This window comes from Drosophila nasuta, chromosome X (genome assembly GCF_023558535.2).
Source record: "Drosophila nasuta strain 15112-1781.00 chromosome X, ASM2355853v1, whole genome shotgun sequence".
In the NCBI taxonomy this organism is placed as follows: domain Eukaryota; kingdom Metazoa; phylum Arthropoda; class Insecta; order Diptera; family Drosophilidae; genus Drosophila; species Drosophila nasuta.
Genome location: NC_083459.1, coordinates 5,903,346 through 5,929,772, shown reverse-complemented (window position 1 = coordinate 5,929,772; position 26,427 = coordinate 5,903,346). Strand labels below are relative to the sequence as shown.

Genomic DNA, 26,427 nt, shown 5'->3' with positions numbered 1-26,427 from the left:
TTGGGGGGTGTTTATATACTATTATGTTTCAATAAAAGCAGACATGTCAAAAATATAATACAGTACAAATTGATGAATGATAAATAAACTTCTATATTAGAGTAGGAAATGCTTGCGATTAAAATACTGTGATGAACATCTTTGGGTACTTTTATATATAATATTTCATATTATATTTCAATTTCAATTTAGCATGAAAAATATTTCGAATCAGCAGACAGTTTATTCACAAAATAATACAATCTTTCAACTCATACACAAAGTTGAGCTTATCAATTGTGACCGAATTACTCGTATTAAGTCATTTCAAATATACTATAAATTAAATATTGTGCATGCTCAAATCTTCACAATTCTAATGAAATCAAGTTTAGTCACTAAACCTAAATTTATATTGAGGCAACTGAATCTAGACTTTCTATCACAACACTCTGTCAAAGTTTCTCGTTTAACAACTAAACTCTCTATAACAAAAAAACATGCATATAACATAAATATATATTTGAAGAATACACACACTGACCTATATAAGTATCCTGATTAAACTAGTTTGAGAGTTTTTTTTTAGCAAATTCTGTCAACAACTTGTTAATCAACACAATTTGCTTGACGAAATTAGAAAGGGAACTCGAAACATATTAAATACAAAATTGTGTGTGTTAAAAAGCTTAAATCAAGATTTAAAAGAAATTAGTTTCTGTAAGGTATAAAATATATTTATTAGCAGAGGGAACTTAAAAGTGTTTAAATGTAAATTGTGGATAAAGTTAAAAAGATTTTGGAAATTCTTTTCTTAATGATAATAAAGTATAAATAATATTATTAGAGGGAAAGAATTTTAAAAACAAATTGTGAATTAGGTTGAAATAAGGATTTAAAGGAGATTTACTTCCGAAGTATAAATTGTGGATAAAGTTTAAAAGAAGATTTTAGAACTTATTTTCTTAAAGAAAGTAATGTATAAGTTGTATTATTAGAAGAAACGAATTTTAAAAACAAATTCTGAATTTGGTTGAAATGAAAATTTAAAAGAGAAGTATAAAAGTGTGGATAAAGTTTAAAAGAAGATTTAAGAAATTATTTTCTTAAAGAAAGTAATGTATAAGTTGTATTATTAGAAGAAACGATTTTTAAAAACAAATTCTGAATTAGGCTTAAATAAAAATTTTAAAGAAACTTATCTGTAAAGCTTAAAATATATTATGAGAGCTCGAAAAAAAGAAATAAATAGTAATGGCGAAGCATAAATCAAGATCTAATAGCAAGCTAATTTCCCTAAGGATTACTCTCTAGAACTATTTCGATTTTTTCGAAGACCTCTTCAACCCTGGTTACACATCGCTTAGTGTGTATACATGCATGGCTCTTTTAGCTGTGTGTGTGTGTTGAGAGGGTGGCTGATGATGATGCTGTTGCGGATGCGGATGCTGCGATGCTCTGATGACCTGTCTGTCTCGCTTCCCACCTGTGCAAATGCCGGTTTTTGGTTTTTGGCCTGGGAAAACTCAACAGGGTTGCCTCTCAGTCAGTGCCAACAACAGCAACTTTGGGCAGGTTGTCATTGTTTGTTATGTTGTTGTTGTTGTTGCTGCTGATGGCCGTTTTCCGTTATCTGCACGTATTAGCATTTTTACCTGTCGCTCATCCGTTTCATTTTTATTGTAGTTGTAGTTGTCGTTTTGAGGGGTTGTTCATCGTTGCCCGCAAGGCAATAGATATGTAAACACACACACACGCACACACATAGAGAAAACCTCGACCAACCCGCTGACAGGCGACAAAAGCAACGCTCACGAATTTTGTCTAATGACCTGCGAGTTTTTCCTCTTAAAATCTCAACAATTAGCTGGTTTTATGATCACTCAAATGTGTAATATTTATGGATGCTCAAGCGTTGTTATATCATTGAATTTATTTGCTTTTTTTTTCATTAATAAATAAGTTTAAATTGAAAGCGGTAATTTGCATCCGTTAATGGATTCTTTTCATAGTCGTTTTTTATCTTTATAACTTGTTTCACGTCTATTGATGGATGAGAAGAATCGGTGAACGACACAAAAGCTTACATAATAATAATAGAAAGATATCGAGAGGAGGCAGCAGCATAAAATAATAGGCACTTTGTGCTAATCAAGTACTCGAGTGTCTAAAAATATGTGTATAGATTAATTTGAAAATGAATGGGAAGCAAGAGCAATGGCTTTTTCAAATATGTACTATATATATATATATAAAGCATCTGAACAATCTGCTTGAAATGTTGAAAATTTCAAGCGAAATACATTTGTTTGGCTAAATTTAAATTGAATACAAGGAAGAAATAAGCAGATATATATAATTTGGCATTTGTATCAAATTAATAAGCTGACTTCAGAGATTGATTGTTAAACATTTGTCGCCTGGCAGCAGTCGTGACAGTGACGATGTCGGTGACGTTGACGTTGAGGTTGAGGAAAAGGCTTCAAGGCAATGAGTCGAAGCTCTCTTATGGCCATATTCGCATATCATTCGTTGTTGTTCGTTATGGTATTAACTTTATTGTGTGTGCGCTGTTCACAGCGGAAGGAAGGTGTGTTTAGCTCTCAGTGTGTGTATGTGTGTGTGCAGGTTGGTGTGTCAAGGTCATTTGTGACATTCTAACAGCCTTTTCGCTTAGCCTTGCCTTTTGCCACCTACGCACGCAACTAAGAGAGAGAGAGAGAGCACCGCACAGGTTTCGGCCATTTGGTTCATTTGGCCAATGGCCCCTGCTGAGCAGCTGCTGCTTCTGCTTTTGCTTTAGCTTCAGCTGTTGTCGTTCCTCTTATTGTTGTTGTTGTTGTTGTTGTTGCTGAATGCCCGCTGGCTTGACATCATTTTGCTGTCATGTTTCGCCCCGTTCATGTTGCTTTTACTGCTTTCGCTTTGCATGTCACTTGACCGTCTTGGTTAACACGTCTTCGTTTTGGTCTTGGCTTCTTCATATGGTTCTTTACGTCTTGGGCACTAACTTGGCTCTAACTTTCAGGCCGTTTTGCCATTTCTATTACCCTCTCTAGTTTAACCTTATGCAGGGTAGTTTAGCATTTCATTTAGTTAAACGTAAAACGAATTGAAATTACTGAGTTGTCTTTGGAAACTTTATTAAAAACTGAATGTTTCTAAAATAGTTTCAACTTTTTTCACTTTCTATGAAATGCGTTAATTCCAAATTGATTTGAACTCTTGATTAAACATTTGTAGTTAAAATGCACAAAATGTGAATTTAAATTTCAAATGTTATTAATTGATGAACAAACAGAAAACTAACCAAATGAGCCTTGCATAACATACACATAGAAATTATTATTCAAATTTCGAATAACAAGCTAATGAATCAATTAACTTGACAGTTACACGAAATGAGCATTTATAACTTAAACTTCCAACTTAATTAAAATATTCGTCGACTGATGTTTAATTAAAAATGCAGTTGGTTAATTAAAACAAACATTAAATAGTTTTCTATAGGCAAGATTGTTGCATTTGTTCCATATTATATGATTTTTTCATGATTTCTTCAAATTTTATTATTATATTACTTTTTATCTTATGATTTTTTCAAATTTTTGGTTTTTTATTAAAGTATTGATTTATTTATTTATTATTATTATTATTATTATTATTATTATTATTATTATTATTATTATTATTATTATTATTATTATTATTATTATTATTATTATTATTATTATTATTATTATTATTATTATTATTATTTTTATTTTTATTATTGTTATTATTATTATTTTATTATTTTTTTTTTCTCACTTTCTTCTTTTGTATAGTTAAGTGTACATAAATGTATTCATTTTGTTATGAAATAATTTTAAGAAAGTGCTTAGACTTTTTACAGGGTATGGTCAAGTCGCCTATATTCAACTCGTCAGCTAATTCTAACTCGTTTTTAGTTTTTTTCTCTTCATTTCTAAGCCCGTCAAAAACTTAGCCAAATGCGCGTTAAAGGAAGCCAACGAGACAGGGAGAGAGAGAGCGAGGGAGATGAAGATAGGGAAAGAGAGAGCGAGAAATCGTAAATCTGAACGAAGCGTCGATTGGCGATGGCGTCATTAACGACGAGACGCAGTTGGTGTTGTTGTTCTTGTTGTTGTTGTTGTCGTGGCACAGTTTGGCCAGCAAACTGCAGCACAACTCGCGGTTGTCGTCGCTTTTGTTACCGTTTGTTTTGTTTTTGTATACTCTATATTTGTATGTGCTTCGATTTTGTGTGTGCTTTTGTTTATGGGTTAAACGGCAGCCGGGCCGTATCAGCGCCACCTGTCGGTAGAAAGTTCAATGTGCTCGTTCCTTAAGGTTAAAAGCGGCTTGCTCTATGTGAATTGCGGGATATGTGGATATCGTTATCGAGATGTGGATCGCAATGTGGATCGCATTGTGGATGCAATTGATCGCTAGAAAGTGAAACAACAGCGGGAAATTAAAGCATTGCAGAATTCGGACACACACTTGTTGTAGTTGTTGTTGTTGTTGTTGCTGCTTTTGTTGTATTTGTATTTTCTATTTTCAAGTATCGGCAACAGCGGCCCGCGCCCCATCGCAAATGTTGCCCAGCAACTTTCTATGAAAAAATTCACTTTTTCCTCAAGTGTTTGGGACGCAACGCAACGCAACGCGACTCAAGACGCGACGCGACGTGTTGCAAGCAGCAGGCTTTTGTGGTTAAGCCTATTTCCTTGGCACTCCACTTCCCCTGGCAAATCGAACGTGGAATGGATTAACACGTCTCAAGTTTTTCCTATTCCTACAGCCAAAGAGGAAAAGCAATATTGAAAAGCAAAAAAAAGGAAATTTTAATAAAAACTAAAAAAAAAAAAGTATGCATAAAACCTGTTGACCATTGAAACTATAGCCGCCATATGCCAAACAAGATATGCAGCAGCAGAAAAAAAAAATGCAAAAAGAAAAAAAGAAAGAGCGGAGAGTAATATGAGCAAGTGCATTACAACATCTACAACGATAAAAACAAAAACTATTGATCTGCAAATCTGTAGATTGAAAACTGAAAGTCAACGCAGATTAAATAGTTATTGATCTCAGTGGAAGAACTGGAAATACAACTGCGTAGATTATATATTATATTATAGAGTGCATAGATCAAGTTGAATGAAAATAATTATAGTTTATAATGTTTATCTCTTTACGACAGTTGTTAGCATACTTAGATATTATCATTCGAATTTTTAATAGGTTTCAAAAGTTACCAAAATATTCTTATCTGCAAAACTAATTAGGCTACGCAGATAAGACATTTAATAGAGAGCGAAGAGACAACGACAAGAAATTACAAATACACAATGATCCCAAAACACACACACACGCACAATAATGAGAGATTACATTGGAAATGTAAAAAAAAAGTAGCGAAGAAAAACATTAACTTAGATTCTGTAACTGTATTTTTTTAGATATAACAGCAACTGAAAACTGTTTAATAATCGCAACGCAAAAAACAAGTAAGAAAGCTGCAATCGAGTGTGCTCGACTGTGGGATACCCGCTACCCATTTTTAATGTAAGCAGAAGATTACTGAAAATATATCACAAAAATACTAAAACATACCAAAGGATTTATTTGGTATATTAATATAATATTGCAATCAAAATATACCATAGGGTGTAAAATATACCATATTGATAGCCAAAGCAAGTAATGCTCCATTGCAGTAGGAGTTTTTCCTAATACAAAAGAGTTTCGTAAATAACTTTGACAATTTTTGATTGCAATCAAATTTGTAGGACTCATTTAGACTATAGTTATTATTGTATGTACCAAAATTCGAGACTGTAGCATTAAAATTACACTTTCTATTCAATTTTTGTCGCTTTGCGGAGACGGAAGTGCCCGTGGCATAAATTTGAAACAAACTTGATCTACGTGCAAACATATCAAATGCTGTCGATCAAAAATTTTATCTCTGTCTCTAATAGCCTCTGAGATCTTGCTGTTCATACAGACGGACGGACAGACAGACAGACGGTGAACAAGAATATGTATACTTTATAGGGTCGGAGATGCCTTCTTCTGCCTGTTACATACATTACACAAAGTTAGATTACCCTTCTATCCAATTGTTAGCGTGTTTGAAAAGAAGCAAATGCATTAAACTACTTTGCTTTATCTTCTCTTTTTTGTATTATTTGTCTGCGTTCTCAATGCGACGGCAGATTTCTAATGTATGACAGCATTGGCCAACATTATTATTGCATCTGCCGTCGAGCTAATAATAAAATATGCGAATAACTCTTTGCTTAAAGTAGTTCACACAAATTTGCAAATTGCATTCAACTGCGCATTTGCGTGTCTTCTGGGAAATATTACAAAACTGCATTGCGTATACGCCCTGGAAAACAAAATTAAAAAAAAAAAAATAACAAGAAAAACGCACGCGCAATCGAGGAAAAGACACACACAAACAAACAAAAAAAAATGCTAAAATACTTTGCACACACATGCGTTTCTTAAGTTTTGATGAATTTCGCAATAGTCGAGACAAAAACTAGGAGCGAGAAAAAAAGTGGAGTAAGAGTTGTCGTGTCTAGATGCCATAAAAGCATGATTGACGACAAGATATGCTGTCAAAGTTCTAACGTAGTTGTGATCGATGAATTAATTCATTTAAAGCAGCAATTTGGAGAAAGAGAGAACTCAATATTAATGACAGCTTCTATGTAATTTGAATCGATTATGGAACATTAAAGATTTATTCAGAAAGTTGTTATATAAAAGTGGCTTTCTATTATATATTTATTTTATAATATTTACATATTATATTTCGCAATATGATGCAACATTTTAGCAAGGAAATAAAAAATACATTTTTAGGACACTTTATTTTATTATATTTTGACAATGAATTAAATGAAATAAATAACCAAGAAATTTCGAAAACATTTTTCTATATTACATTTAGAAATCATATTTCGCAATGCATTTCAACATTTTGAAAATAATTTAGTTTAATAAAATAAATTAAATTATGGAGAAAATGTGAAGAAAATTATTTTTATTTTATTTCGCCACATGTTTCAGCATTTTGCAAATAAATTAATACAATTTAATAAAAAAAATGCAAAAATATTTATAAATTTACCCTATTTTCCAAATATTATTGTAAAAAAATAAAAAATACTGTAGAAAAAAAGTGAATAATCACGACATCAATTTTATTATATTTCGCATATGTTTCAAACCTTTGGCAAAAAATATTAAATTAAATAAGGAAATATGAAATTTCGATTTTATTTTATTGTTTTATTTTTAGATATTATATTTCGAAATATGTTTTGCAAATAAATATAATAAATTAGAACATTAAAAATTAAAAAATCAAACAAATTTTCAAACATTTTATTATATTTTTTTTTTTAATTTTTTGCCACTTGCTTAAAAATTGTGGAAAAAAATAAATAAAATATATGAAAAAATTAAATAGCATTATAGTTCTTTATTCTAGTTGGCAATTGTGTTTTATATAAATAAATAAAATAGTGTAGAAAATTAAATAAAAAATCATGACATTTTCGACACATTTTATTTTATTATTGTTCGCCACTTGCTTCAACATTTTGAAAATAAAAAAATATTATATAAGAGAACATTAAATAAATATATTTATAGACTATATTTGGCAAATATGTTGCATGACTTTTTATAAATAAAAAAGTATAATAAAGAAGCAAAAATTAATCAAATAATAATAATAACTTAAACAAACTCTGTTTTGGCTTTGGATTCGAGCACAGGGTATAAATAAAAAGGCAGCGCGAGAAAAAAATGAAATCTATAAATGAATTGACAAATAAAATGCGGCTCCAGCACGCCAATGAGTGCCACGCCCCATCCCCCCGTTCGCCCCTTTTTTGCTGTTGTCTTGGCCCGGTTCGCTTCAGTTTGCTTTTTGCTTTGATTTGGCTCTAAGCTTATTACATGATGCGAAATTCAAGTTATGCTATAATTCTGCATTGTTTGTCTTGAAAGGGGAGCAGCGACAACTGGAGAAGCAAATAGAGAGAGAAAGAGACAGAGACAGCGGGAGAGAGAGATAGAGATAGAGAAAGATCGTTTTGAGTTTGTTTTGAATTGTTTGTGCTTTGTTTGTTTGTTTAGTATTTGCGCTGATTTTTTTTCTCATTTTTTTTTTGTTGTTGTATCGTTACGTTTCGCATATTTCCCATAAACCTAATTAAATGCGTTGCTCTTGTTGTTGCTGTAATTATTATTGACGATGTTGTTGTTGTGGTTGTTGTTGCTGCATTTACGCAACTATTTGTGTTAGCTTGCATGTTTATGCATGTAGAGACAGACAAACAGAGAGACAGACAGACGGACGGACGGGCGGACAGACAGACAGACGGATAGTCAGACATATGTTTGTACTTATGTTCGGTCTGCTTGCTTGGCATATGGCCCGAATCCCGTCTATAAACTTCTTCTCCACCAAAAACTGTTGCTCGTCTGTCAATTTTCAAGTTTTTCACCCACACACAGAGATCGCAACGATCGGGGAGCGATCGTGTCTATAGGGTTTTATGCTCAATTGGGTGGCGTTTTCTTTTTGCCGTTTGCCTTTTGCTTCTATTTCATTTCTCATTTTTGGGCATTGTGTCTGGGGCAGCTGTGCGATGCGGAAGTTGCAACGTTGCAAGCAGCAAGCATTGTTTGTGTCACTCTTCGTGTTGCTGCATGCCGCATATTGTGGCGCCTCCTGTGACAACAAAATCAACACACATTTCTGTTGCCCTCATATCAAACGGATCACGTTCGCTATTAGATGTCATATGCATCTATGTAGTTAAATGATCTCTTGTATAATTTCTGTCGAGAATACGTATTTCCTTGAAAGCATTTTATTTAAATTGATTTCAAAAAATACTTAATCATTACTCGATTTAATGAGGTTCTGATATAATGTTCTTAATATAATTTTACTTACATCGTTTATCTTTAAATAGAAAAGCCCAAGTTAGACTATACTCTGGTTTTTTTAAAGTTTAAGCGTGCTTAATTGTACATTCCTTATAAAGTGTTCTGATTATCATTATCATCATAATCATTATCGCTATCAACCGATCGCAGCTGTATGATAGAGTTCACAAGTTGATTGGCTTGAAGCTATTATTTATTAAATTACCATAGATGAAGTAGTCTTTAAAAGCTAATTAACTAATCAACTGGCTGCGACAATAAAAGCTATTAAATAATCTTCCATTAAAAATAAATATTTATGCTGATTGAGAATAAATGTTTATTGTCGTTTCGAGTTAACCTTCAAATCGAACTTTTTTTCCAATTCTTTAATTTTTAAAATTAATTTTCATTCGATTTGATTTTACATTAATATAAAATCTGATTTCTTTAGCTGTTATCCTACTAAATTGCTCAAATAATCATCATCGTCTATAGGAGCTATTAAGTACTTTAATTCTTTATTCAAAATAATATTTTTGCGGATTGAGAATAAATGTTTCTTCTCGTTTCGAGTTTACCCTTAAATCGGAGATATATTTTTCTCATTCTTTTATTTTTTTTTAAATAAATAAATTTCAAATTAATTTCCTCTCGTTTTGGTGTTACATTATTCTTGGGGATTCCAATTGTCATCAGCATAAAATCCAATTTAATTGTCCCACAAACTTTTCGTAGGGTATCAAGAGTTCCGGCTTTGTCCATAAAAAGAAGCTCTAGTTGTTCGCTGGATTTTTTTTTATTTTGTTTTTGGTTTTATATGACAAGCAAATAAAAACAACTTGGCCGAAGCACAGCACAAAGTTACGGACAATGAGAAAAGCGTGAAACAAGAGAAAAGTAGAGAACAAGACAAAAAAAAAACAGAACTGAAAACCGAACTGAACAAACTTTGCGCGTCGATCGTCACTACAAATGTTCTTTCTCGCTCTCTATCTCTCTCTTTCTCTCTGCCCCTGCCCCAAGAACTAGCATTGCCACTGCCACTGCCACCGCTTTCCGTCAACCGCAACAGGGCCACACGCACACTCACACACTCAGCCACACCCTCCTACACACTCACACCCACACACACACACACACACACACACACAGGCACGATCGCAACACCAACACCAACACTTTCCTACACATGACGCATCGCATAAATTATTTTAAATTACTTTTAATTGACAATGTTTTTTTTTTTTGTTTTTGGAGTGTGTGTTTTGTTCTGGGTGCTTTAACATTTAATGATAATTTGAGTTTTGGTGTCCCTTCTCGGTTTGCTTTAATGAATCCTGAAGGAGTCAAGCAAAGAGCAGCGATCACTCGATGAGATCGCAACTGGAGCTAATTTAGGAGCTTGTGGATAAATTTAGAAAGGCGAGAAAAACTAGCAACGAAATTTTATAATTAAATCAATAGATATTTGGGAAAGATCTATCATGATCGTTGTATGATCATGTTCTAATTCAGAAAAAGAAACTTTGAAACTTTTTTACAGAATTAACAAATGATTGTAAAGATCATTACAATTGAAAACTTTTTATTTAACATAGTTAAAGTAAATATCTAAATACTTATAAAAGATCTATCAGTTATATCACGATCATGTTCTAATTCAGAAAAAGATTTATCAGTTATGTCACGATCATGTTCTAATTCAAGAAAAGGATTATTAGTTATATCACGATCATATTCTAATTCAATTTGAAATAAAAAAAAACTTTGCAACTTTTGCAATTATTATCAAAATATTGTCAAGATCTATACAATTGGAAACATTTTATTTAACAAAGTTAAAGTTAATAACTAAATACTTCTAAAAGATCTTGCAGCTTTAAAACGATTATTTTCTAATTCAACGAAAGATCTTTCAGTTATATCACGATCATGTTCTAATTTAAAGAAATATCTATCGTTATATCACGATCATAATCTAATTCGGGCAAAGATCTATCAGTTATATAACGATCATATTCTAATTCAATTAGAAAGAAAAAAAAGCGTAGAAACATTTGCAACAAAATTATTAAATGGTTGTAAAGATTTGTTAAGTTCAAAACTGAAATGATTTGGCAATTTAAAGTAAATATAAAGATATATGTAGAAATAAAATTTAAAATATGATATGCTCTAACCCTCTGAAATTCAGATTTAAGATAGATTTAGATATCAAATTTAAATTAGGATTTTCTCTAACTATCTAAAATTCACACGTAAGATAGATGTTCCAAAAAAAAAGTGTAATTGGAATATCTTCTAACTCTCTCTCATCTCTCATAATAGAATTGTTCAAAGATTACATTCTTTTAATGCAGATTACTATAAAGTTCTGTGTACTTAGCTAAATCTGGACTATAAATATTCATCGTTATTGGGAGGATCAGTTTGATTTCTTTGCAGTTCGAAACGAATAATTATAGAAACGTGCTAAAGTCGAAGAATGAAATTTATTTTTAAGCTTTTAACAGCAAAAATAAACAGAACAACAGATTTGAAAGCCATAAATCGTTCTTCGGTCTCTATTCCAAAGAACTGAACAATGCAATAAATTGTATGAATATATTCCCAACAATCAGTCGCCAGCTAGGAATATTTCATAATTAATAGAATAAAAGTGCTTTTGAGTTGAAGGTACATTTAATTAGCATCGAGGTAAAGCTTTAATCAATTAAAGCGCATGCAAAGCACGGAATGTGCGAACACGAGCATATTCATTGAATCGAGTCGAGTCGAGTCAAGTCATCGATTCAGACTTTCGTATCGTCTCAGCTCAGCTCTATCAAATTCCAGTTTCAAGAGTAACTGAAATTCCTATAAATAGATTGCAGGGGGTCTCCAATTTGCACTCTTTCTAGCCAACTTGACTGCATGTTTAAATGGTTATATAATCTCAATGGGGGAAATCTTAGTGAATGCATTGCGAATAGTTGTTGTCTTGAGAGTGGATGTTATTTAGAAGATATAATATATAGATAGATCTATGAAAAGTTTAGTTCTTATAGGGTATATTTAAAGTGTTAAGTGGGGTAATTTGTTATAGAAAGTGTTGAAGATTTTGGTTCGTAATACAATTATTATGCGGTATATTTTATAATATATTTTTAATGCTTGAAGAAGTTTTTCGTGAGAAGTATAATTATTACAGGGTATACATGTTTGATTTTTTGTTATCGAAAGTGTAGACAATTTAGATTCGTAACACAATTATCATTGGGTAGATCTTTAATATGGAAATGCTGTAATGTTGTTATTGTATTTTTGAGTATTTGTTAAAGAAATTGTAAAAGAAATATATTCGTAATACATTTATTATAGTGTATATTTTTTATGCGTGTAGAAGTTTTACATTAGAAGTACAATTATTACAGGGTATACTTAAAACTGTTTGATTTTTTGTTGTAGAAATTGGAGAATATTGAGGTTCGTAATACATTTATTATAATGTATATTTCTTCGTTTTTAGTACAATTATTACAGGGTATACATAAAATGTTTAGCCTGTTTCTTGTTACAGAAATCGTAAAGCTTAAAATTTACAGTTTAAACCTAAATTGTTTCCATAATATTGAAAAAGCCAGATTTTTTCTTATAGAAGTCATAGAAGAATATAAATTTTACATACAAATAATTTCTGAATGTTTAGATCAGTGGAAACTTCACATTGTGGAATTTGACATTTTCAAAATTTGTATGTTGTGGGGGAATTCTAATTTATTTAAAGAAGACCACTTAAATTCATAATGCAATTATTACAGGGTATATTTTGTTTTATAGCAAATGAATAAGTGAATTACTCTCTCGCTTCAGTGTTGTACGAATCGAATTACAGGGTATATTTTTTTTATATTGTCTTATATTATATTAACAAGTAAATTTTTCTCTCGCCTCACTGTTGATTTTGATCAACAATGATTGTGGATCATGTCAGCTCGCAATACACTTTTTACAGGGTATATGCAATGGTCGATAACATTCAGTGAACTGCGTTCCGCATGTTGGTCAGCAACGCGCGCACATGACACTGGTAACCGATCTTCAGAGTTCTCAGTTCTTTGCCCCGTTGCAACGGCAATAAATAATCGCGCCGCGAATTGTTGAAATTCTCACGAAGAAGCCGGCGAACGAGACGAGAACGTTGTTATCGCCCCAAACTGAATGATTACAGACGCGGACTGACCGGACAGACAGTGTTGGAAAGTGTGACGAATGTGCGAGTGTAATCGATAAGTGATCGAAATGCTCTAAGACGGGGGGAATCCTAGTGACGTAACAAACAGCTGTTGTCAGCGAGTGACGCAAAACAAAAGCAAAGCGAAGCGAAGGAAAAAAAAACAAAATGTGCAGCGCCGCTGCTTGGCAGGTGGGCAAACTAAAGACAACTCACCGCTGAGCGTTCTCGCTGCTGTTTTTGCAGAAGCTCGGCCAGGCATTAAACAACAACAAAAAAAGCGCTGACAAAGTGCATTGAACTCGAAAGCGAGAAATTCTTATGCAAAAACAACAACAGCAGGAACACAAAAAAAACGGCCAACGAACATTTCAAAATTAACGCAAAGTTGCTGAGCCACGATGCCCGCTGCTAGCACTCGACGTCAGTGGCAGCGACTGCGACAGAGACAGAAGCAGCGGCAGCGTCACGTTGTGGTCGCTCTTCACAATTACATACAATATTTATATGTTAAATGGCCAGACGGGCGCCGGGCTTAAACACTCGTCGTCGTCGTCTTCGTCTGTGAGGATAGAGCAAGCATTCAACAAGTGCCTGCTGCCTCCCCTCCCCTCCCCGCCTCTGCCTTACTTGCAGCTCCCCCACAACTTTGGCTTAAACTTTTAATTTTTTGTAGTTTAGTTTTTTGTTGCTTTTTCGGGGTCGTGTTGGGTCGACGTCTCTTCTCGTCTCGTCTCTCACAACATCTCTCTCATCATGTGTACATCATCAAATTAAAACAGTCTTCATTTTTTTGTATTGTTGTTGTGCTTCTTATTTATTTATTTATCTTGTTGTTGTTACTGTTGCTTGTTGCGCTCTTCACATTGTTATCGCATACGTTGACGGCGACGTTGACGTCGACGCCGACAGCGACGCAGACGGAACCGAAGTGAAACGAACTTTGAGAACTTTTTTTTGCTGGGGCACGCAACGCAAAGCAAGGCGATGGGATTAAATTATTGAATCAGATGCGGGCAAGAGAAGTGGCAGTTACTTAGTTCAACTTCGTTGCCCATTGTTATATCTCCGCTACTGCTGCTGCAGCTGCTTCTTCCTCCTCTTCTAGTGCTTCTCTTCTCTAATGCATATCATTTCCATTTCCACATTTGCACAAAACGTCAAATGCCGTTTGCAGACTCTGTCTGATCTCTTTCTCTCTCGTGTTGCCAGCTGAATGCATTTCTCAGTTTCTTTTTTTTGGCCGTTAGATACCACATTACTTTTAATTAGCAGTGTATTAGTTATGATTATTATGCGTATTTATTATTCACCTCGATGCTCTGCAATTATCAGCAATTGTTTATTATTAAATAAATTACAATTTCAGTTCGAGTTTAGTTCATTTTAAAAATAGCAGCTTTAACACCTGTATTGCAGTGTGACCGTCAGCGAGTTAGCTGAAATACGTGCGGCTATTTGCCAGCTGGTCACACATTACGCAGTATGTTGGTATATTTTTCTGAAATACGTATAAAGAAAGGCGCGTTGATTTAAATATTTTGTTAGCAGCAGATTTCTTAAAATTTTTCAAACGAAATTCAAATTTGTTCACTTAAATATTTTTATACCGTAAACTATATATTTTAATTCATCCCCAACACACAACATAGTTACTTTCTTTTGCTTTACACGTCGCGTTGCGCGCGCGCATCAAATTCATTTTCAAAGCGCCGCCCAAAAGCATGCAATGAATTTGTTCGCAACTCAGTTTGTTAGCTGCTTCAAGCTGCTGATAGGTGGCGCCAAAGTGCAACAAAAAGCATACAACAGATTGTGCGTTGGAAGAAATTTAATTATGATGTCATAAGTAAAAGCCATTGCTGTCATATTTATTTCTAATTTAATTGAATTGAAGTTAATGCATCGACTTATATACTTATTATTTGTGCTTTTGCAGAAACTGAAGGTGAATTAACACGTCTTATCAAAACGCTGCCCTGGGGACCGCTCTACTGTGTGCTGCAACAGGATGATCAAACATTTACCGCCTACTGCAGCGAAGAGATATCGGTAAGTGACTTCTCTTTCAATATACTATATAGTAGAGCTAATCAATAAATAAATAACCGCTCATTGTACAAAATGTAAATGTGCTTCTCTTTCTCCCTCTCTGTTTCTATTTGTGTTTGTCTTTTTGCTCACACATTCTATTGCACTCACTAATCAAAATGGAAACTAATAAAATCACAAATATAATAAAAAAAAAACTCACTCGCTACTAAACATTAGATATTCCCGGCAACGCCAAAAAAGGAGCTAGAGGTGGGTTTTTTAAATGTGCTCTAACCAAAATGTAAATCGTAGTGCTTTTATTATAGGAGTATTTTGAAATATTGTTACTATTCGAAACTTGACGTAATCTCTTCTCTCATATTCTCAGCTGGGCGATGTGTGCTATGAGGATATACCGCGGGTACGACTCGATCGGGTGCGTCGTCCAGCCAAAGCGCTGTGGGATGGACCGCCGACGTTGGCGGAGGAGAACGAGGATTCGGACACGTGTCTGGGCAGTGGCATGAATGGACTCAATGACATCGTGCTGAACACAACACTCTACAATGATCTAGGTAAGTGCCACTCTATCGTACATCCAATACACATCATTTTATGTAAGGGGTCGTTTCGTCTCTCTTTTAATTGCATTGACCTACGAGCTCTCTACGTAGCTCATCGGTAATTGCAGTTCGTGTGTTACTTTTGGGGCCGACGATCATATCAAAGCAAGCAAGTGTGTGTCTGTGTCTGTTTGTGTGTGTGTAACTGCCCTTTCCCGTCATGCCTCACACCTCAGCTATACACAGAGATAGTGCCCTCTCTTTTTTTCGCTACTACTGTGAGAAGTCACTCAGGAAATTTGTTTGTATCGTCGTCACGCATGCCAGCACATTGGGCACAATAGCAGCGCAGTACACAGCACAGCACAGCACAGACAACAATCCCCATCCGGGGTGAGGGCGGAGGCGGCAGGGAAGTGAAGTGCAGGCAGAGTGACTCTGGCGGAAGAGCAACAACGATACCAGCCATACAACACTCCATTCAGACAACAGCCAACAGACAATATTCGTAGTATAGTAGACACAACAGACACACGACAACAATGGCGAACTCGTTAATGACAATCTACGCGCGATTGAACAACATTGTGAAGTGCAGCAAACGCGCGCGCGTTTTAGAGGAGAACAAAGCCAGCTTCCAAATCGATATTATTGTTTATCGATTAGACATTTTTATGTGCATACCATGTGAATGGATGTGGATGCTTTTTGTTGCCCTTTAAGTGGCCGCAGAGCTGCTCGCAGGAAGTTGTTATCGTTTGGCCCATTGTATGCACTTAATTGACTATCGAGTATTTATCGATTAGCAATTAAAAATAACGAAGTGCATTGTTTATCGATTACCGATATCTTAAGTGCATTTTACTGGCTTTGAATAGTCATTTTAACAGAAAATTTATGCTACTTAAGTGGCATCGATAGGCTCTATCGATATGAATTGCTTATCGATAACATTTTTGATGATAATTGAATTTGCTACGTGTTGTGAATAGTTGCTTTTAACCAAATTTGTGTTACGCAATTCTTATCGATAGCCAATTAATTATGTCGTTATCGCTAATCGGTTTTCTCGTTAATTGCCAGCTTTCAAAAAGTAATTAATATTCAATTTGAGTTGCAACTACTTTTCAAGCTCTTAGCTTGCCTTGGGGCTGCACCGTGTGAGAACCTATCGTTATCGAGTGTGTTTATCGTTTCATGTTATTTCGAAATGCGTTTTTCTTTGCATCTTTACACAAAGTTTCCTTGTTAAGTTTTTTGTTTCATTCATTCATTCAATTATTGGTCACTGATTCGATGTTGATGTATTGCAGTTGTTGTTGTTGCTGTTGTGCGTGTTGCTTGATTTTAATGTTGCTGTTAATGTTGTTAATGGCTGCGTATCAAGGCTGCTTTTGGACCAGAGCAGGCCAAGTCGCGTTAAGCCAATTCAAAGCTAAATAATCACTGAAGCGAGCGAACGAACGCTGCTGCAGCGCTGCGCAGGCGTCGCTGCTCGACACCAAAACTAAAATGCAATTAAAACTGCGATTAGCTCAAGTTTGCTGCTGCTGCTTCTTCTTCTTTTCGCTGCCTGCTGCTTGTTCTTCTTATTTTTGTGCTTGGCGCAGCAAATGTAAACAAGACGAGGCGCAAACACTTGCAACGCTTCATGCGTTAGCCTTATGCTACTTTGTTTCCACTTCCAAACTGTTCCATCAATGAACCGAGAACGCACGCAAAAGCAAGAGTGAGAGCGAGAGAGAGCTATAGCCTTTAGCTGCTGAGAATGAGAATGGGAAAGAGCGGACGAGGCGAGAGCACGAGAGCGCAACGCGTCTCATTTCCGTTGCGTTTCATTTCATTGCAAGTCATCGCACAGTGGAGCAGGATGGAGAAGAATTCTGTTTACATTTTCAATATGCTTACTAGGGAACTTCCCTCATATTACAAATTTACTGTGCAGCTTAACACATATAATATTGTTAGTAACACTTTTTATGCTCTCTAAGAGCAAAGGAAATTATGTTCAAATAGTATTTTTATTGATATAAAAAATCTATGCTGTTCACTAATATTTCTAAAAATTCCCTAAGTGCTTTATCTAATATAAACAAGTCGAAATAATATTTGTGGAGACTGCGTGTGCAATTTCTATATAATGTCAAGAGTGCCGTGTCAAATTTAAACAAAAAATATAAAATGTAAGCAATTTGATTTTTATTCAATACAGTTTTTAAATTATTCAAAATGTTTAATATTGTCATAATACACATTGTTATTTACAGTTGGTATTTAGTTTTCTGTTATAAAGAGATTTTGATTATGATATTAGTATAATATAATATCTGAAAAAATGAATCTTTATATTCTTGTATTGTATGTATTATTTAAAGTGATTTTTGATAGCTCGAAAATCTTTTCATTTATTTATAACTTAATTAAAATCAATTTGATTTTTTTGAAGTAGTATTTCATAGAAACTTTTTACATATACTAAAGTTAGATTTATCTGCTTCAAATGTATTATTTAGAGTGATTTTTGATCGTTCGAAAATCTTTACATTTATTTATATCTTAATTAAAATCAATTTGATTTTTTGCAGTAGTATTTCATAGAAACTTTTTACATATACTGAAATTAGATTTATCTGTTTTAAATGTGCTATGTATGCTACTGTAATTAGTAGATTGTGGCCACATAAAAATTGTCAGACTATGACATTCAACTTTTGTGCGCCGTGCAAATCGACTGTGGACCACTGTGCTGAGCACTGTTTCTCGCAGCTTTGTCGCTGTGTCTGTGGCTGTTGTTGCGTTTCGGTTCGGTTCGATTCGATTCGTTTCAGTCCACTTTAAGCTTCCGGCGCAGGCGGTTGGGTTCGGGTTCGTTTTGCTCGTTCGTTAGCACTCGCGCTTCGGTACGTTTTCTTCATCCACATGCAGATGGATTTTCTTGTCATTTTTTTTCTAGTTTTTTTTTCCTTTTTTTTTTTTTTGTCTAAAAAGATGTATTTTTTTTGTAATATGTTTTTTGTTGAGTCGTTGTGCGTTTTACAGCTGAGTGGCGGCTGACTGAGCAAACGTGTTGCAAGTGTTTGTGTGTGTGTTTTATTGTTTATGCGTTTTTCATCTCCGATTTGCAAACAGAGTGAGCGAGAGAGCAAGAGAGAGAGAGACAGACAACATTTTGTGTGTGCTAGGTTTTATGCAAAATAAATACAATTTTCGTGAAGTGAATGAAAAATGATCAAGTGAAAATATTTTGTAAAACTATGCGCACCGTTGAGCGTTGCGAATGCGAATGCGAAATGAAAAAATGTTCTATAAATAATTGCAAAAACAACAACATGAAATAAACAGACGACGCACACAACGCACCAACAACAACAACCGCGAAAAATAAAACACAAAATATAAAAGCAAGCAAAAATCGGCCGTTAAAACTGGGAGGAAAAACTACAACAAGCATCAGCATCATAATCATGGCTAGAGCAAACACACACACACGCACACATGATCATCGTGATTATCATCATCATGATCAGGGGCTATAAATTTAGCAAAAAGAAGAAATGAAAAGGAAAAAAAAAACAACAGCAGCACAAAATTTTGTATTCTCTTCTGTTTCAGGAAAAAATTCGTAATTTGGAAAATGAAAAAAACGCCTACAAAAAATGCGCGTTTCAGGCGCGTTTTGTTAGCTGTTCATTGTTGTTGATCGCGTTTCAAGTCAAAGTGAAAGAAAGAAAAACTGCAAAAGTGTGTAATGAGAAAGAGGGAAAAGAAAGAAATGTAAACTAAATTAGGGAAATGAGCGCTTGACACCAATTCCAACGGGGCGGCGGCGGAACGCAACAGGGCCAAAAAGGTTCAGCTTTAGAAAGAAAGAGAGAGAGAAGAGGCGAGAAGAGAAGTGTGCAGGGGGAGACTTCTTGTGGTAAAGCGCCCAAAAGGCGGCCAAGAGACACCGGAAAGTCAACGTTTGCCTGTTGTTACTGTTGTTATTATTGTGGTTGTTATTACTGTAAACCGTTTACGGCCATAATCGCATCCGGATCAGCTTTTGGTTAAAGTGTCTTTTGCATGTGACACGACGACGACGGCAGCACTTGGATCGCGGTCAACAGAGCGGGAGGGAAGGGGAGGTAGGTGGGGGGATCACCATCTATGGCCTATGTAAATCAGAATTCAACTGCGTGTTTTGCTTTGCAAACTGTGTCAGCCAACTCAAAGTAGAGCCAAGAGAAAAGCTACGAAATAAAATACAAAAAATAAAATAGCTAAAGCTTCAGCACCAAAACAAAGCAAAAAATAAAAAAGGAGAAGAAGAAGAAGAGACGCTGCTGCAAATGCCGCCAATTGACACCAATTAAATAATTTGATGCACATGACCCACATTTTATTTATATTAAGCGCCAAGAACAACTTCTCTACAATGCGACAATAAAATCTAAATATACAATTTGTATTTGTATATCTCTTTTTTTTTTATTTTTGGTAAATAAAACTGCATAAATACGCAATTCGCGAGTTGTTGCTGTGAACAACTTTCTTTTTGCGGCTGCATAAATAATTGAAATAGTTGTGTGTAGTTTTTCGTTGTGTTTGAAAAACAGCATCGAATCATTAATCAAATGCAGCACCACCCAACCACAACAGTTTGGCGACTGCATTGCCCCACAGCGCCACCAGATTGTGCCAAACAAGAGACAACAAGCAAACACGACAACAACAATAACAACTTTGACAACCGCAGCACAAATTACAGGCAGTTCAAAAAGTTGTTGCACACTCTTTACTCTTTACTCTTTTACGTCTCATATGATTCAGTCGAAATTCCAATTATTTTTCTCAGGAAAAAGTTCCGATTATCATTTTTCTTATGCGTTAGTCAACTGCTTCACTTTTAGGTCTTGACTAAGCTCATCTGATGATAATACATAAATCTCATCTATTTGCCTACTACTTACGTGTGTAGTCCATTTGTACGTAGTGTCAAATATGCTGTTTGAAACTTCTATTTGTTTCACAAATATATATTTTTCTATACATAGCAATCAATTGTTTGTGTTAAATAAAAGTTGTTCACAAAGAAACATTTTCTTATAAAATGAAAGTTAACTTTATACTTAACTTTTATCTTTTTGCCTACTACTTACGTGTGTAGTTCATTTGTACTTAGTGTCGATTCTATTCTTCTATTTGCTTCACAAATATATATAATATTTTATTGCTTTATATATCAATCAATTGTTTGTGTTAAATAAATTGTTCATAAAGAGACATTTTTCTATATATAGCAAACATTTTTTTATTGCACAAAATAAAAGTAAACTTGATACTTAACTTTTATCTATTTGCCTACTACTTACGTGTCTAGTCCATTTGTAAGTAGTGACAATTATGCTGTGTTTCTATGTGTGAAACTTCTATTTAGTTCCCAAAGAAACATTTTTCTATACATAGCAAGCAATTAATTTTTGAAAAATAAAAGTTCTTCATGAAATTTATATTTTCTGCGAATTCTTTAAAGAATTTATGTGCGTAAAATATTCTACATTTCTTCATAAATTGCTTATAATTAAATGATTTTCTTATTTCATCTACAGTGGGCAATAAATTATGCCTAGAAATAACAGAGCTTATATAGTTTGTACTGCAAAATTCTGTCTATGTTGAAGATCTCTTGTAGAATATTAATCTGATAAGCAATTGTTTCCTTAGCAATATTCGTGTAAGAATTATTATACATTTTGTATAATTAAATGCTTTCTACCCAATAATTTGGCTACAAATAAAGAAATTCCTGGAGTCAAATAGTGTAAACAATTTTCTAATGGAAACTTTTTCTGTAACTTTTATGCATTTAAAAATGTTATTTGAGTAAAAAAGTTGTTATAGAAAATATATTTGCTAAAAATTGTGGCTTTAGCAATTGGCTGAGTGCATTTCTTCATAAAGCTATAAACTCAGTCAATAAATTATCTGTGATAAATTCATATTTCAAGCATTTGGCTGGTAGAAACTTCTGCTAAAGTAAATTTATATTGCTTTAATTGAAATTGCATTATAAAATTCTCTCTTAGTTGAAAACTTCTTTCAAATTGTTGCCTTGACATTTTAGAGACATGACATATAATATTTATATTTTCTTCTTGCTTAAATTTATTTTACATTGAAAATTCTTTCTTAGTTGAAGATTGGTTTTAAATTGTTGCATTTCTTCATACTTCAATTTTGTTTTTGCATTGAAAATTCTCTTTAATTTTAAATTTGATGCCTTCTTACATAAATTTGTTTACTTCGATAATTCTCTCTAAGTTGAAGACGTTTTTCTAAATTTGTTGCCTTATCATTTTATGCACATAAGATATTATAAATTCCGAACCTTTCCCTTGTTCGATTGAGTGATCGTATGCTGCCCTTTCGAATTGGTTTTTATTTTGTGTTTTTTGGTGACTATAACTCATCATCAAGTATTATAAAATATGCAGATCTGACTCAATTCGCTATTGTGCTCTGTGTGTTGTTACGAATCGTTGGATGATGTTGATTTGTTTTATGTTTCGATGAAAGCATTTTGCAGCAGCTCGTCAAACACGACACAAATGCCGCTCCATTTATGCATAGATAGATCTCTTGTCTCTTATCTCAACTGCCATCAATCAGCAGAGCCTGCAAACTTTGCCACAAAGTCGTAATATCCGCTATGAAATACTCTTCCCTATTTCAAGTGTGTGACTGTGTGTGTGTGTGTTGGCTTTTTACAATGCAAACGCAAAACTCCAATCGAAACAATAGACGCTCCCTTTGTTAGGTGTTGCGGGTTGCTGTTGCTGTTGATGTTGCTGCTGCGACCGTTGCCATTGTTGATGATGAATGCCATTGTTGTTGTAGTTGTTGTTGTCCGCTGTCTGAGTTTCGCCTTGTTGTGGGTGAAATTGTCAGCCCAAAAAAAGTAGGAAAAAAGTAGCGTGTTTTATTATTTATTTGTGGAGTAGTCTCAGTCTATTAGCTGTGTAATTATACCCGCTACCCATTGGGTAGAAAGGTATTTTAACTTTGTGCCTCCATGAAATGTATTTAACACACAGAAGGAGGCATCTCCGACCCCATAAAGTATATACATATATTCTTGATCAGCTTCATATATACAGTCATGTTCGTTCTGAAGATAGAATCGCATTCAATAATAACTATAATCTTTATGATTGTAGAGATTTGGCTTGCGATCAGATCAAAATTATAGAAATTGTTTAAGAAATTCTTTTTTTTGAGATAAAGGCTACATATTTGCTTTGACTGACTATCTGGTATATTTTGAGTATATCAATATACTAAATATGGCATTTGTTATATTTTCTAATATTTTTGCGAAATATTAATTTGGTATGCTTGAAACTAATACCGCACTGTTAGCCTACTGAGTTCATCAATATGCTGAATAAAGTATTTTGTATATTTTTTTAGTATTTTTGCGGTATTTTTTGTATATTTAAGGCTAATACCGCACTGTTAGTAGTACTATACTGAATAAATCCTTTGGTATATTTTAGTATTTTTGCGGTATATTAATTTGGTATATTTGAAATTAATACCGCACTGTTTTGCTTTTATACAAAATGAATAGCAGGTATCTCACAGTCGATCACTCTCTAAGTAGCTTGTTCATGCACCAAAATGCACATTTGCCATAAATTTGAACTTCTTCTCTCGCTGTCAGCTGGAACAGCAGTTGGCAAGTTAGATGCGAAATGTATCTGCAACTGTTTTGCTGTGTTGATTAAAAGTGAATTTCCTCTGCCGTTGTATCCGTTACTTTGAAGTTGTCGTTGTTGTCAATTGAACCATGTGAGGCAACGACAACAATTAACAGCAGCAACAGCAGCAGCCACATTCAGTAATTCATATGTCATAAATATCTGTCAGTCACTCGGTATACATTTGCATCTGTAGTTGTGTGTGTGTGTGTGTGCATGTAAATTGCCCGTTCGCACTTTGCACAAAAACAAAAAAAAAAAAAACTGCGCGATGTCGTCATCGTCGCCTCCATCATCATCATCATCGCGGCCCCTGTTGAGCGAGCCGTCGATCTACATATGGCAATTGTTTCCACTTCCAATTTCAGCGAAAGATAGAGACAGAGAGAGAGAGAGAGAGATGGCCAATTATATAATAGATATACACGTCGTATACTTACTTATCCACTCGCCTCACTTGTCTCTCTATTTTGATCTGCGCGAAGAAAGTGTAAAAGATACTATGCGACTATTATTTATTAGCTCAACTCGGCCAATTAAATTGAAATCTAGCATTATCCAGCTGCTACGACTTGACATGAATACATTTCAACGCAACAAAAAGTTCTAGCAAAAAAGGTTGATGACTTTGCTTCATTTTCATTTGGCAATTTTGATGTCGCTTTTGTTGTGCCATCATGACTCAAGTTGATTGCATCATTTTGATGCGAAGGATTAAGCTGATGAATGTCTGCTCTGCATCAAATATGAGATGTGATTACATAGTTTAAATATGCTACACATTCCTCCAGCTAATTAATTGCCTGTCAACGTTGACATCTTGTTTCTAGGCAAACTAGTTCGATTAGTTCTATATTATATATCAGACTTGCACGCAAAGGAATGTTATAGTGGAATTTCTTTTTATGCATTGTTTTATTTTCAAGCTAAGCTCAAAGTTTGTTCATTTTATGAGAAGAAAAAGTCCTAAGTTTAACCTTAAGACTCTATAATATTTAATATTATTTAAAAAACGAGAGGCTTTTAAGTCATTTCAACTATAGTCAAATAATTTGTATAATCTAAAAAATGAGAAACTTTTAAGTCCATCGTATTATGTTTTTTCAGCTGGCAATTAACATACGATATTTGATTATTTCCAACTGAAAAAGATAATTTGTATAATTTAAAAGGCTCTCATTTTTTAGGTTATATTATGAATGCCTCAAAAATATTTTGAGGCTTAGATGGTTAACAGCAGCTTATGATTTTTTCAAGTGAAGAATCTGTATTAAGAAAAGAACTACCTTAGTAATAAAGTGTTATTATTTTTTCACATGCAAACTCAAATATTTCTTATATCTTTACGTTTGTTTTGTTATGTTTGTAGGGGTTATACACTTAAAAAATAAAAAGATAATAAAAAACCTTTAACTATGTTTGCAAATTATATAAAAGTCTTAAGACTAAACTTAAGGTGCAAAACAAAATTTAGGATCTCTTCATAATTTGTTGATATCTAAAAGACTTTGTAGTTAATCTGGGCTACTTTATATCTCATATTTTGAAGCATTTTTTGATGTTTGCAGCAATTCTATAATAATATAATAATACAATAGAAGAGAATAAAAAAAGAAAACTAAATTCTTGAGACTAAGCTCATGAGATTTTCAATTTGTTAAACGAAGTTTAAGGTCTATTCAACATAGAATGAAATGTAGCTAACACTTTTTAAGATTTGTTTTAATTTGTCTTACTTTTGAGCCACTTTTATTATAATAACTTTAGTCTTAAGGAAATTCCATTGAACTCGTAACCCTGAAATCAAGGTATAGAACAATCTACAAAATGTTATTGATGAATTTCCTTTAACATAAAGATCTGCTGTCTTCTTGTTGTCTTCTTGATAAAGATCGACAGTTCCTTAAAGCAGATACAGATATAGATATAGCTCTGAAGTTGGCCACAATTTAATTGAGCTGCTGCAGTTCGCGCCCTTAGCTGGCTGTGTGTAAACACAACGTCCATTGTGTGGCCATTGTTTATATAGAATTCCGACGTGGAATTGTGAACACTAGAGATGGGGTTAGAGATGGGGGCCATCGGGAGAGGGTTTGAGAGGATTGCCATGGCCACTACACTATTTAGTTTTGTGATTTGTTTACACGAATGTTTATCGCACCTTGAGATGCGTTTGAAATCATTTCCAAAAATAAAAATCTCAACAAAATTTTGTTGTACAGCGAATCGCGCTGTTCGCCTCATGTTGCTTGGCTGCTGCTGCTGGGCAACAGACCAAAATTCGAATAAATTTTTAGCGAAAACAAAATGAAAAATCAGGAAAAATAATCGCGTAAACAAGGCGAACTATAAAAACAACAACAGCAATAATTTCACAGGCGAACAGAGACAGAGAGCTGGAGAGAGAGAGAGAGAGAGATAGAGAATGAGAGAAGCGCATAAAACAGTTAAATTGCTTTATGTGCCCATTTCGACATCAGACAAAGACCCCGTTGGGTAGCTACTTAGGGGCCTGCTAAGACATTGCTCCCCCTCTTCCCCCTCTTCTGCTCTCTTTTCTTGGTTTTTTTTTTCGCCCTGCTAAATAATTTACATAATATGCAACACATGTTGACACGAATAACGAGCCAAAAAGTGGGCGGCAAGGCGAAAAAAGGCGGTCGAAGCGGCCGCTTGAAAGACTCGGCAAATGAGTCCCCCTTATCCCTCCCCTTCTACCACTTCCCCTCATTATGCCCCCTCATCAGTGGTAAAGCTATTTCACTTGCGACAGAGTGAAGATAGCCAACTAACAATCGTTCGCTCTTCCTCCACTCTTCCACCTTCTCCTCCTTCTCCTCAAACTGTTCAGCGTGTGAAAAATTGCGTTTGCCAAGTGTTGAGTGCTGAGTGGAAAGTGTGGCTCATTTCCAGCCGCAGTTTCAAGTCT

At 34.3% G+C, this 26,427-nt stretch overlaps 1 protein-coding gene across 4 annotated transcripts in view; it reads left to right on the top strand.

The window, feature by feature from the left end:
* LOC132795044 (ras GTPase-activating protein raskol) overlaps nt 1-26,427 on the top strand; it is a 59,416-nt gene that overhangs the window by 640 nt on the left and 32,349 nt on the right. Inside the window, exons 2-4 of one of the 4 annotated variants that reach the window (XM_060805454.1) lie at nt 15,099-15,211; nt 15,431-15,463; nt 15,582-15,768. In XM_060805454.1, the coding sequence (XP_060661437.1) occupies nt 15,099-15,211; nt 15,431-15,463; nt 15,582-15,768 (333 nt within the window). Of the gene's footprint in view, nt 1-15,098; nt 15,212-15,430; nt 15,464-15,581; nt 15,769-18,578; nt 18,657-26,427 lie in introns of those variants that run through there. The other 3 variants (XM_060805456.1, XM_060805452.1, XM_060805453.1) reach the window with 3 other exon arrangements.